Raw genomic sequence first — 14,118 nt, forward strand, 5'->3', positions numbered from 1 at the left:
TGTTGCGTTGAACTAGTTCCCCCGTTTTCACTTTCGGAGGATCCAGCGTCTTTCGACGGTTTCCAGCCACCTTGGACCGTCCTGGACTGGTCGCTCGAACGGGCCACCTGCTCGCTGATCCACAGCACCGGGGGAAAAAGGTTTACCGAAATTTCCTCGAGTCGTGACTGCGAAGAATCGCAGGGGTAATTCCGGTGTAACGAGTTGGAAATTTATGACGGCAATAACGAACCGATAATGGCCGTTCCCCCGTTAACTCCGAGGTATCTGTCCCTGGGTTAGGTAAGAGCACAGGTTTCACCATCCCCCGTTGCCTTTGCTCTTATTTCCTTTCACTCGTGGGTCGTCGTTCTTCAAATCCGAAGCGAGCTTGCAAGGTCGGCTTACGATCGTTTCCTGGATCACCGTTTACCTTGCCACCCTTGCTCTCTCAGTTGTTCAACGAAGTTCGCGAAGACGAGTCGTCTCTTCCAGCCGCGACAAGTTGTTAATTTTCTCGTTAATCTTCGCGAAATAGTGCTCTCGGACATCTCCTCGAACCCTCCCGTAAGTCTTTTTTAATATTCTCTTGCAATCTTGAGTTTATATCGTAGTTAAGTTAACAAATTTAATTAGCAACGATATTTACTTCTCGTATGTTTATATTTAGCCCATAGATATAAAACGGGTATAAAAAAATATGTATTGATTTAACAAGTATAGGTGTAAAGTAGGTTAATTAAATATCTGAGGCTCGTAAAATTTTGGTGATCGATCTCGAAGCTTCAAAGTACGATTTTGCAAGAAAAAAGATTCGTTAAAGGTATTTTCCTATCGAGTATTGTTTAAACTACGAGCCAGATCGCGACCATCTCTCGGTTAGGTTCGGAAGCTGGTACCAAAGCTCTCCGATTCGCCGATAAAAGGTCCAGTTCAGGATGACGATACTGGTCCGTGGAGTGCTGCCAGTCAAAGGAAGAAAGAGGCTCGAGTGCCTGAATCTGCTCACAGATGTCGGCACGTTTAAGTCTTTTCTCGCATCATCAAACAGCATATATTTCTCGCGCTTCTGGCATACGTATCGATCCCTCGCTGTCTGCTTCGTGCTTTTCCCTGCGAGAATGTTAAACAGGAAAAACGATTTCCTTCAATTTTCCCACCCCTAATAACTCTCGAACTCTATAGGGAATCTTCGATCGTTCTAGGGCTACTCAGACATTTTTGTCCTGACCCCGCCGCCATTTTAATATCAGTTCTGGTCTACAGCATCGCCTCTGCTAAATATTTTTTATCCCCGTTTGATTTTCTTTTATGTTATTTTTATTCTATTTCGTACATTCCTATCATCCTCGTTCCAGGTTTCGATGTTAGTTTGATTGTTCATCGATGTAGAACCACTCAACCATCGCTAGTTTATTGTTATATTACTAGTGTACAGCTCTATTTTGAAGTTAGGAACTACCAGATGCTCGATAATTGATCGTACTAAATTTCTCAGTAATTAATTACAATTTATAAGTTGTATATTTATATTTCGACATTCATTTTGAGATCAAACGCCTATGAACATAAAGATGGACGATAAATAGCTGTTAATCTTATCCACCTTGTTCGAAATTTGTACCCAGATAAAAACGTTCGTTCGGAAGGGGTCGATCAGGTGAAATTTATTGCACGCCGTTTCCGTGCGTGCAGTATAATACCCAGTGGAAGCCTATTCGATCGCGTTCCACGTCGGAATAATTCGATTCTCCGCGAACATCCATCGGACCTGGTCTTCGATAATCACCCGATTCTCGATTTTCTTTGGTCCGTTCGCCGGCGTTCTCCTCCAGTTTCCCGCGCTAGCCTCTTTTAACAGTGTCTATTAGTTCCCACTCGATCCTATTACCCTTACCGGGCAACCAATCATGATAAACTTCATATCAATTTATCTGCCTATCCATTCCAGGCCGCGGCTGCCCGTTTCTTTCTACGTTGCAAAACACCCAGCTGAGCTAAGCGCGCTATAAGCAGGACTTCATGAATAATGCATGGCTCAATTTTATAGATGCAGGTGCTCTCCGGGGCATTTGCTCGGTGAAACCGGCGAGATTCCCTGCCACCTTTTGCGGGACATTGGCGTTACATAGGTTAGGAAATTCCGGCGTAGTTGGCTTGGCCCGCGAAACGCCGCGCGTCGGTTCTCTCGTTTTAACGGCGAACGTCACGAGACGCGGTTTCTAATGTCGAGGCCTCTTCTGACGTCTCCTCGATCCGCCATTAACCGACGATCCTCGTTACGCGATCGCGTGCAATATCGGATGCGAATGTTCCCGATATGGCCTAGCAAAATTCGAGTCAAAATATATATTTTTTTTTCCAATTTAATTCGAATCGAACGCACAATCGTCCCGGTTCCGTGCAGAATGGGTTGTCCGGAAGGGAATTTAAACGGTAGTTTGAAATTTGGTGAAAGATTTCGCGAACGAGGCAACAGGGACGAGGTATTCGTCTCTGCCTTGTATTCAGCCAGCCAGAATGCTGCGACAGAGGAGTAATGTGGTCGAATTTACGGGAACAGTAGGAATAACGAAGGACACGAATTTTGGATAGTCGAGAAGAAGGATGGTGGCCGTAAACCGCATCGCAATAATCAAACAAGGAAACCGCCCAGGATCGAGAAAGTATGAGCTTCGAGTGAGTTGACAAAACACGAGGAAAAGGAAATAAACGTGGCGGTTAAAACAACAAGTTGGATCAAACGGTACAGGAACATTTTTTAAAACGGGTTACGCGGTATAGAAATACGAATAAAACTGTCCTGGTGAAGGGGAAATAAAATTAATTAAATCATCTTGAACCGAGTCGAAGTGGAATCATGAAATACCTCTTTTTTGGCTAGTAAAAATTGGGTTAGGTTGTAAAGCAGCCTTATTTGGCGTTCAGAGTACCAAGGATAAATTATGCTTTCACGCTGGTTGAAGCGGTGCAGTTCTCGTAACGTATACTTTGCTCCTTTCTGTTGCTTTTATTTCGTTTATATTCGGTGAATAAAGTCATTAAATAAATTAAATGAAAATAATAACCACACGTGAGCGGTAATAATCGTGTACGCGAGACTGTTACGTCACACGAGATACACACGAAGTACCAGTGCAGAACTGTAAATCTTGCGAGGAAATCTTAATATACGCGGATTAATGATTAACCGATCAAAACTGGGGGCCTCGAAGGCAGATCGTGTTTACTGTTGGAGACTTTCGCAACGCTATTCGTATTACTCATTTATCCCTCGTTAGTCGCTCGAACTAAATAGAATCAATTTCATGCCTACTGACAATTTCGGATATGAATCAGACGACCGCGGTAAATAATTCTGCCAACGCGTTTCAATTTTATTTAAATAATAGAACTATCGAAATATCAAAATATCCGAACAGTTCACTGTTCCAGCCGCTGAAACTCTGTTCCAAGCTCGAGAAAACGGCCACCCAGCGGCTTGAAACGACGGGGGAAGTTAATGGCGGTAATTGTACGTCCCCTTCGCAAGCATTTTAATAGTATGAATGCCTCAAAGGCTACCGATTGCTCTTGAACGGCGACCAACGACCAGTTCGTCCGAACTTGGCGAACGGAAAGTGCGCTGTAATCGGTCGGAACGCGACACCGTGAATTGTTGCGATTTTATCAGTCGGATTTCCAAACGGAAAGAAACCGGAGAGACAATGTGAACGCGTGGTCTTGCATCGAGGCAACGAAAGACAGGAAAAAGGTGCGTATCAACGCGGAGGGAACCATATTTCGTAGGTGAAAAAACGAGGATATATTCCAGCATCGCGGGCATTGTTTTAGTTTTTTTTACATCGTCGGTGCGGTTATTTATCAGACAGACCGCGTACAACCGCGGAGATTAGCATTCTTTTTACTTGATCAGCCGAGCGGATAAGGCTCGTATGAATCTCGGAGAAACGTCCTGGGCATCAGCTCTTCCGGACCGTGATCAAGCCAATTAACTTAATACGAGAAACAGCGTCGAAATTATCTCGCGCGCGAACACAGTCGGTAGCCTCGTCCCGTCAAATGTAATTACAAAGTCGCGGCCGCCAGAGCGAACGCGCGTTATCTCGCGTCGACGTATCGTCCCGAAACGCATTATCATACGAAAAAACCTGTAATATTTCTCGTAGTCAGGACGCATGAAAAGTAACGCGCGATAGGGTTATAATTCTAATGTTCGAGCAGCGTGACGCGTTCGAAGGAATGTCCATCGGACTCCGCTAAAGGGAAGATACGAATAGTTGCGGTGAACTAGCCTTAAAATCTAGGGCACCATGAATTCGAACGGATCCCAGAATATCAGCCGTCTTCGTACGGTATAAATTAAAATCCGATCCGACGCATCGGAAAGTAAAATTAAAACGCGTTAGGAAATTCAAGCAGTTTCTTTCGTAACCAGCGATTTATAAATAATGCAACGGAATTAGGACCATTTATGGTTTGCATTTCCATAAAACAATACACGCTACCACCCTGCGCGAGCATTGACAGCCACATGGCAAGACCGCTGGTCACGTGACGATACCAGTTCATCTGCTTCGAATTTAACGATCTCTTAGATCCGTAGCGGTTAATTAAAAACTCCGAATTTAGTCTTAATGTAAATATCAAGCGAGGCAATAAAGTTTTTTGCGCATAGAGCCGTGCGATTGTTTGATACGTCTCTGTCGCGCCTTTTAATCCTTTTTCTCGACCCTCGATCGTCGGCGTTGAGCCGCGCTCGCAATCAGTCAGTCGGTGGAAAGAGATCCCATCGACACTGGCGATGCATTTAATGCGCAAGATAATTGCGATCCCCTTTGCGCGAAAAGATTTATGATATCGGGTTCTCCACCAGCCCGTCCCCGCCTCGGCGGCAAATAAGCGTGCAGCGGTGCAGTTACATAGGCGCGAGGCTTCCGTTATTGCGTACACGTGTACACGGGCAACGCGTTTCTTATGTAATCCGAGCACAGACACGAACGCCCGGACGGACCGACGCGCGGCAAAGGAGCAGATTACCGGCGAATTAATCGCGCGAATATCCACGTAAATGGCCAATAACCCGTGGACGTAACGAGGAATTAAAGTGGCCCTCGCTGCTCCCTGGCTAGCTTCATTTTTTTCTTCCCCCGATTAATGGCGGGACGCGGATTTATAGGCCCGGGATACCCCGTTCGCTCGTTGCTCGAATCGGGCTCGCGTGGCTCCCAGCACGTGGGCGTGTTTATTTGCCAAAAGACGCTCGGTATCGGGACAGTAATATACTTATTTCTCTCAAATTAAAATTTATTTTCGATTAAACAAACAATATATAATCAAGGAGTCGTATAATCAATAGGAACTGCTGGAACTTTATGTAGCGTCAAAGTAAATTGCAAAATAAACATAGAAGAGAAAATAAATTATAAATGCTGTTAGGTTCATTGGATAGAGGGTGAAATGCCTTTTAATATGAGTGGTCGAACTTGTCGATAGCATAATTAGTTCCGGAGATATAGCGATTTTAGTTTCAAGTCGATGCGGTGGCCAGTTTCGTAGATAGGGTTTGTTTACGTTTCGTTGTTGCGCTCGCGAGTGCATTGATCTCGCGCGCGCATCGATAGTAAACAGTGTGCAGTAAATTCTTGGAAACACTGCGCCGAAACTAGGTCACGAGAGTCACGTTCGTGGGGTAGGTCAGCACGACTCACGTGCGACAAAGAGGTTCGACGCGACGCGTCAGACGGAGACAGAGATAGTCAAATTAAGAAAAATACTCTTTTACATTAATTACGATATCTCGAATACGGAAAGCGGGAGGTTGGCGCTTCTAACAATGGCTTAATAATTAATAAAACCATTAAATATTTTTAATACACATTGTTAAACCGTTTTAAGTGAAAACTGAAGATTCTCTCCTTTCATCTCTGCTATAGATTTCATTGTATGTTAGAAATTCTAAACGAACTTGTAGAAACGGTCATTGGACCGGTCGTGGTAGCTTCAGCGTTAATACCTGTGACGTTTTTTTTTTCTGGAAAGCAAGTCCCTCGGTGCCATGTGGCGGGCGTACGGTTTTAACCTGTGGGCGAAGCTGGCAAGGGTCGCGGGGATCGAGATTCCCATCTCGAAACGCGTTTCGTTCTAGTCCGCGTTGCCAGACGCGAGATTGGTGTCCGTAACGATGGCGGCTTCGTGAGATATTCAAAAAGAGGACGGAGCCCCAGAGGGTCGGGAGAGGAGGAGCGTCGAGGAAACGACGCGGGAGCGAACGAGACAGGGAAGAGAGCGAGCAAAGGAGGGCGGAGGGTGAGAAAGAGGGGAAGTCGGTCGGAGGAGGGCGTAGGGACGGATGACGATGATGGATGGGTCCACGGAAATCCTATGTCCGTTTGCTTTTTGGGCCGCCGCCATGAACTCCCGAGACAACCATGGACGATACGGGCGGCGGGATATGGGCCTCTGATGGACCTGCATGTATAAATTAAACCACGAGATTGGGGGAAACTGGAGCGAAAGCGAGAACGATTCTCTTTGTGCACGGATCAGGGACTCCCGTAACTCCGAAGACGCTCACAAAAAATTCTGGAAACGGATCGCTGGGATCGGACACCTATATTAGGAACAATTTTCTGGCGGTCGAATCTGGTTAACAGGCGATCCTCCTTTCGACATTCACCGAAAGCGATATTTTTCCAAGGCTCTATACTGTTCTCATCTCGATCAGCTTTCGAATATTTCTATTCGAAAAGCTACCAGCGAGCGTTCGCAAATTTCGTGCGTCCGTTTGGCGCGTCGTTTCTCACATCCGCCCACGGAGGCGCGACAAGCAGGTGTAAATGAAAAGGAACGATGGCGGACAAAGTAGGACATCGGATAAGCCGAGTGATATCCCCCGTACAAATGCATACGTCGTGCCGGGCCATTCTCGCTGCTCATTATCTCGACCTTCCAGCTCTCCTCCGGGCTTTCGGGCTCCGTCTTCTTGTCCGGTTGTCTGCTCGTCTGGCCGCGGGACAAAAAAAGGAAACCGAGGGCTTCTTCCTATCGGGTACACCGCTCTCCCCGGGGTTCTCTAAGTCCCCTCTATGAGTGTCGGAGGACTCTTCGTTCTTCTTACTCCGTCGCGGCGACTTCTGTCGAATTCCATCCCCGCGTCGTCGTCTACGGTTCGTGTCCAGGTGGCTGCTCACGGGAGGAGAGCCCGTCCGCGAGAGTAATCGCGGCCAGCTGTTCGATTACCGGGGGGGGAAACGAACGGAAGACGGGTCGTTCCGATCGCCGGGAGGCGTTAATAATTTTTTCGACGGCGGATCGAGGAAGTTCGCGAGGGCAGGAATGCGACCCTCCTCGCGGTGCCGCGCATAAACAACCGGCGAAATTCCTGAACGAAGGTTATCTTGTCGGCGTGGTGCGACCCCTGCGCGGAGGGGCCCGTGGTGTCTCCGTTCGGCTGGCAAAAACCGTAGGGTCCCCCGGCGAAGAAAGTTCGAACGAAAACAACGTGACATAAAGCAGCCCGGAACGGAAATACAAAAAGCAAGACGGATAGCCGCGCTTAAAATATATGGTGGCTCGGACGGATGCGGACCGTAGAACCGGAGGAAGTTCGATCGCTTGTTCGTGGTCGGGATTAAAGGGATGCCGGTCGGAACCGTTATTTCCACGTAGTTTCGGAAAGCTCGCGAGATCGTTACCTGGGCAGGTGTTAAAATAATCGTCGTCGCCGAGGTTAGGTGGGGGTATGGTCAGAGATCCCCCGAAATATCCGTCGCGTTCGCCAGGGCGGTTCAACGGATTCCTCGCGATTAATCTGAACCTCTGTCAGCGACGTCGACCGGTCATATAATCCCGACGGGCTCGAAACGGTCCAGAAGAAGGATAGAGGGCGAGCGATAAAATTAATGGGATATCTAGGGTATCTAATCGAAGAGCGTTTCAAGGCCTGGCCTTAAGGTGCCCACGTAAAGCTTAGCTTAATTGGGCAGCGAGTGGTGGCCGCGCCTTATTAGCGGGTTACAACATCCGGCTAGCTGTTCGTCTGAAAAGTCCTGCGTGTATCCTGCGGCGGGTCTGAAAGAGACCAGTCGGCTGGAGGAGAAGCGGAGAAGCGGAGCAACTAGCCTATAATAAGCCCGCACGGTTGTGTACGTTCTGTTCTGTTCCGTTCCGTTCCTTCATGCTGCGCCAGTGAAGGCAGACCCATAAATCTCTCGGGCATACTCCAGGGGACATTTGATCCTTGCGTAACCCAACGCCGTTAATTTATTGCCCCGCGTTTAAAGTCACCTCCGTCCGCGAGAGCACCGGCAACGCCGGTTCAGCATAAACCGAGGCTACCCCAGGACCAGGTTTTCTTGTTATCGACCTCTTTAACACGCTCCGTGCGCCTCGCGCCGTCGATGATCCGTCCTCCGCGCGATGCTGAAAAAAACTACTTCTTCGCGTTGCTCGGGGGTTTCCGGACCGAGGTGAATTCCCAGAGCGAACCGTTTTTCCTGATCGCGATCCTCCCAGCCTCCCTCGGGCGACGTTGTTTCAGCTGTTCCGCGCCTCCACGCGTCTTGGATTAGCGGTCAACCGGCGAAAGAAAGCCGCGCACACCCCAGCCTTCGTTTCCCACGACGTGTTCGCACGATGAAAACACACCATTAAATTCTTTCCAGCCTGGAAGGCTGCGCGGCGGTGATTAATTTGCCAGAGATCGCGCGCGCGGATAACGCTTTCGCACCGTCTCAAGGACTCTGGAGCGCCTAGGATCCAAACTAATATCGCTGCCTCCAGTCCTGGCGCCTTTCTTTCTGAAAAAATTCCCAATTGCCTCGTATACTGCGAACTCCGTTGCGTGCAACTCGTTAACTTTCGACGCTGTCCATTTTCCTTCTTCGGCTGTGTTCGTCAAATAATTTCTAGGTGCAGGATATTTTTCCTTTAATAGTTAAATGGAATGGTTGAACATTGGTTCAAGAAACTCGACTGACTGAATAAATAACTTTTACTCTGCAATGCCTTCAGTCGATAATGTCACTTAACTGCAGGGATTAGAAACCTATAGGCTGCTTACATAGGATCGTGAAAGAATATATAATATAATAATAAAGATAACGAGACAATAGATTAACTCTATTTCTACCTAAGGCAAAGTAGTTTCTTTGAGTTCTCTGTGACTTTTGAATCCAGGGGGATGTCCACGTAACCCCCAAACTCGATCACGCGTACCTTCCCTAGGCGATTTCATTTATTTTCGCTAAAACGAGGTCGAAGCGGCGTTCTCTCTTTTTCGATCGATTCCGGTTCGCGTCCTCCGTAGTCTGCATAATCATACATGCGGCCGTTTTCCGCACGCATTACTGTTACGAGCGTGTTGTCGGGCACAGAACGCCTCTTTAATTAAGCCCGCATGCTCGGCCAACGAGAAAAAGCGGACCGACCAATGTCTAATTCAGCCGGCAGACGAGGCTAATCAAGATTCGAGTCCTCGCCGGCGGAATCGATCGACTTCGAATCGCGAACCGTGCATATTTAAACCGGTAGGATATTGCTAATATCCTTCGGCCACCATGTTATTAGGGTAATAGTTATCCGAGGGCGGAGTCGACACGGAGGATCCCCATTCCCGACGCCAGGAAAAATGTAACGACTTGGAATTATTTTGGAGTTTGTAGCAGCTTGATCGCGACGCGTCTCGCGATGATACCATCTTCGTTCTCGGTACGACAAACGAACTTTAATAGGAAGCAGTTGCACGCGTCGGGTACTGGGAATCAGTCAACGACCGCTTTTGAGGCGCCATCGTTATTAGGAATCTCTTTGACCGGTCCGCTGCCCGTTGGTTGGCCGTTTCAAAGCCTGTGCAATTTTCGTACCCCGATGGTACACGTAAATCCTTCGTTCGCGAATCGTTTAAAATTTCTGTAATAAGACTGTTATCGATAAAGAGGCATAAACTAATCGGTGCACGGCAGCTCGAGCACGTCAGCCCGTACGTTAATTCCGCGAACGCTTTGACGATCTTCTGGGTCAGTGTGTAGCCGGTGTTTCAAGAGGTGCCTTCATTAACCGTCTGACGAATGAATATTAATAAGCTCGGCCATACGAGTTGTAACGCGCGTGAAAGCCTCTTTGACGAAACGAGGGATCTATGTTTATCTCGGGGATCCTTTGATTGGTCGAGCAGGACTCCAGCTTCGCGACAAACATCGTCGACATCGTATTTCGGTCTCGAGGTTCGCCGCGTGGTCGTTTGAAACCGTGCAGACGAATCGGGCACTCGTTAGAGGATCAATATTATTAGAAGTATCAAAGCAGGCTTGGTCCAGAGATTCTAGAATCACAATACTTGTAGCGATCTTCGAAGCTCCGTTCCAGTCTTGTCGAGACAATGGCGGCCGAGGCGGGAGATAACTCTTTCCTTGGTCGAGCTAGCCAAATCGTTAAAAGTTATAAGTAAAGAGATTGGTATGTTGTTAATTTGAGAGCGTAGCCCGAGGGAGGGAACAAGAGGGCATCTTCCCAGAGTTTCTCCCTCTCCCTCGGGCCTCTATCTCCGTCCGGTCGAGCGACGCAGAACCCTCCAAGAATTCTCCCTCTCTCGCTCCGGAGGAGAATCGCCATCCGTCTTCATCGGCCGACAGCGCGACGGGCGGCGTTTGCCTCGAATGCTCACCAAGGAGTTTTCTTCTTCTTCTTCTTCGTCTTCTCCGACCACCTCCTCCTCCTCCTCCTCCTCCTCGTTCTCCTCCTCTGCACGTCCACCGCGCCCCCTCTTCGTTTTTTCCCTCCCTCGTACCACTCTGAAATATCCTCGTTTTGCCCTCTTGCGCTCGTGTGGCAAGCGGCTAACCTAACCCTTTGAGATTATGTCTGGGACGAGGCGGTGTGCGGACCCTCACGGACGCGTTTGCTCGCCCGCGCGCCGGTACCAGCTGGTTCTCTCTGTCCGTTCGCCTCTTGTCTCCCTTTCCCTTGCTCCCTTGGCAAGCACAATTAATATTCTTGTACGGGATTCGTGTACCGCCACACCGAGCGCAGATCATGTCACGGATATCTGTAAGGTATCTATCATACGCGGAACTGCGCCTACGAACCGGCGGCCACGAGCTTTTTCTTCGGCCGGACAGGTATTTTTGTTTCGACGGGGGCCGCGGTAAAAACTTTCCCGCGTGCCGGGGCAGGTTGCCCGGCGTTCATTAAATATCCCGGATAGCGGGCCAGGCGTTCCACCGGGAGGCGTACGGACCGGCTAACGAAGCGCTCGCGTACGGGTCCACTCGCCGATCGCGCCGGGTATTTCGCCTGGATGTTGATGAATAAGAATCCCGGGGATTCGTAAAGATTTTATAAACGATTTCCAAGGGAAAAATGGCGATACCTTTTGTAACTTACACGACACGGTAGAAATATGTTAGGATTCCAGGGACGTTGTTGCCGAAGGAGCCGATCCTTCAACGTGTCCCCGATTTATTTAACCAAGAATACCTCTTCAAGAGATAGACTGTAGTTATTAGCATCGTTTGCTCAGATTCTGGATTGACTCTTGCTGTAAACCATATATACCTAACTCTGTATGTGCACATAACTCCTGTGGAACATCGCCAGGAATCGTAGCAAAGTAAAAAGAGAGCAGGGGTCAATCGCGATGAAGGTCACGGCGTTGGGTTCGTTTTGCGCGGTGGACGCGTTAACCCCGATTCGCGGTCGCGTTCCTTTCGATAAGCAGGCGAGAACGTGTAGAAAACGCGACACTAACGAGAATCCGTTGGCCTTTCCATGTTTCAGAGAGGAAACGAGGACGACAAACGTACACCCGATACCAAACCCTGGAGCTGGAGAAGGAGTTCCACTTCAACCGATACCTGACCAGGCGGCGGCGCATCGAGATCGCGCACGCGCTATGCCTGACGGAGCGGCAAATCAAAATCTGGTTTCAAAACAGACGGATGAAGTGGAAGAAGGAGAACAAGACGAAGGGCGAGCCAGGCTCGGGCGACGGCGACACCGAGATCTCGCCGCAGACGTCGCCGCAGGGTTGAGAGAGTCCCGAGGAGTGGAACTTCCAAAGAGGTCTCATCTCTCTCAGGGTCGTTAATACCTTGTTTCCAGCACTACCTCCTCCCCACCCCTAACCCCGAAACCCCGCCAGACCTGCAACCCCCGACGACCTCCAAACCCCCCCCCCCCCCCCCCCACATCTCCTGCAAAACCACCAACCCCACCTCGTATATATACACGCAGACACACACACATACACCTCCCCCAGCCCTCCCCCCAAAAAACAGCAATGACGCTTATTTTGTCGTGTTAATCAAGTTGCTCGTACCAAAAAAAGGAGAAGAGAGAAGGGATGACGGATATAAGGGACGAACGGAGAACGAGAAACGAACGCGGCCGACAGACAGTGCGGAGATATGGAAGTGAAGACGTGAACGGGACGATGACAAAGGGACGAAAAGAGAGAGAGGGTGAGAGTGAGAGAGAGAGAGAGAGAGAGAGAGAGAGGGAAGGGAATGCGAGATAAGAGGAATGGAAGGACGAGGGACACGAGGGAATACAGAAAAGAGAGAGGAAATGGAACGGGACACACGGAACGAGTCGGATGAAGATTTATAGGGACGCGCGATCTTCTAATAACAATGTAGCGGAACGTCGAGGAAACCGAAGAAGAGGGATCGGATCGTAAGAAAACTGGATCACATGCTAATCAGAACCGCGTTAACCTCTATTACATTTAACCGAATGTAATTGTACTAAAGCCTATAATAATTATAATAATTATAGAGATAACGGAGAGAAACGAAATATACGTACTTTAATGTCGCGAGAGAACGTGGGAGTTGCGCGCGCGAATGCTCGGATCTATGTAATTGTAAGTAGAGAATGAATGAGCCCGTGTAAAGTGATATATACATACAAATATATGTGTGGTTATATATGCATATACATATATGTGTATATGTATAAAGATGAGCGAGAATGTTGCGCCGCGACGACGAGGAGAGAAAGGTTTTGAGCGAATGTGACGTCGTGTTGCGGATCGTGGTACGAGAGTGTATGTGGAAAATACCGCGCGAATATACCTTAGGAAAGCGTTTTATTATTTATTCTCTTACGTCGTACACGCGTAGTGTCGTAGAGCGGTTAGTTAAAATAGCGGAAACGAGGACGGTCGTCCGTCGTGTCTCTGTTTAGCGAGTAGATGAACGGTTTAGTGTTCTTAGAGGATCGTTTAGATAGGTTTTTCTCTACAATACCGCGGTGGCTCAGCGAGGGTATTTAGGAATCGCGAACGTGCCAAGTGTGATCTTCGAATGTGTTTCTCCAGTGCCGGGAGGATTCGACGTGGAAAACAAAACGAGAAAAATCGAGGAAATTCCGGGGAACATCTGCACACCTATTTAGAGAGAAAGACGAAGCAGCGGAGGAGCTAAAAAAAAAGAGAGGAAAAGAAATGATAACGACGAGAGATATCGTGGAACCAGTGAAGTATCAGTGTCTGTCTGTGTGCTGTAATTGGTTGAATTCCAGTGATTTTTTGGTGATCGATCGATCGGGGATCCGTCGACGCCAGTATTTTTGGCCAATCGCGTACGCGACAACGGGAATGTTAACCCGTAGTGTGCTGAAACGAACGAAAACAGTGTTTGAGGGAGCGGTGGCCTCCGGCGGAGCAGAATCGAATACCGACTTTGACAATTCTTCATCGGTGTCGTCGCAAGGTCAGTCCCACAAAAATTGATATTCGCTTGTTCTTCAACGCTCGTGTGCGTTTTTTTTTTCTATTTTTTAATTTCTATTCATTTTCGGCGGCATACCGCTTGAAGGGCACGTCGAAACAGACCTTAATTAAGAGATCCGAATCGTTAATTTATTCTCGTCGAGCGTACAATTCGAAAATTACGGGTAACGCGTCGTCGTAGGAAAAAGGTGTTTGCAACGTACGCTAACTTTATAGTATTCCAAAAATTGAACGAATCCAAATATCTCGACACTCGTTGTCAAATCGAAACATATTCTATAGCTTGGTACTCCCCCGAACGTTTGTCGATTCTGTTGGGAACGCCATTTTTCTCGACGCGCGAGATCGCGCCGCGTTTATCGTTTTCCCCTGTAAATATTCAAAACAATGAACGGTAGAAAAAT

At 48.3% G+C, this 14,118-nt stretch overlaps 1 protein-coding gene across 5 annotated transcripts in view; it reads left to right on the plus strand.

The window, feature by feature from the left end:
* LOC122395991 (homeotic protein antennapedia-like) overlaps positions 1-12,972 on the plus strand; it is a 127,193-nt gene extending 114,221 nt beyond the window's left edge. For all 5 annotated transcript variants that reach the window (XM_043394031.1, XM_043394028.1, XM_043394029.1 and 2 more), the window contains exon 3: positions 11,758-12,972. In XM_043394031.1, coding sequence (XP_043249966.1) covers positions 11,758-12,011 — 254 coding nt within the window. In that variant the 3' untranslated portion in view covers positions 12,012-12,972. The remainder of the gene's footprint in view (positions 1-11,757) is intronic.
* Positions 12,973-14,118: the final 1,146 nt, after the last annotated feature.

This window comes from Colletes gigas, unplaced genomic scaffold (assembly GCF_013123115.1).
Source record: "Colletes gigas isolate AHSC1104 unplaced genomic scaffold, ASM1312311v1 Colletes_gigas_Sc00006, whole genome shotgun sequence".
Classification (NCBI taxonomy): Eukaryota; Metazoa; Arthropoda; class Insecta; order Hymenoptera; family Colletidae; genus Colletes; species Colletes gigas.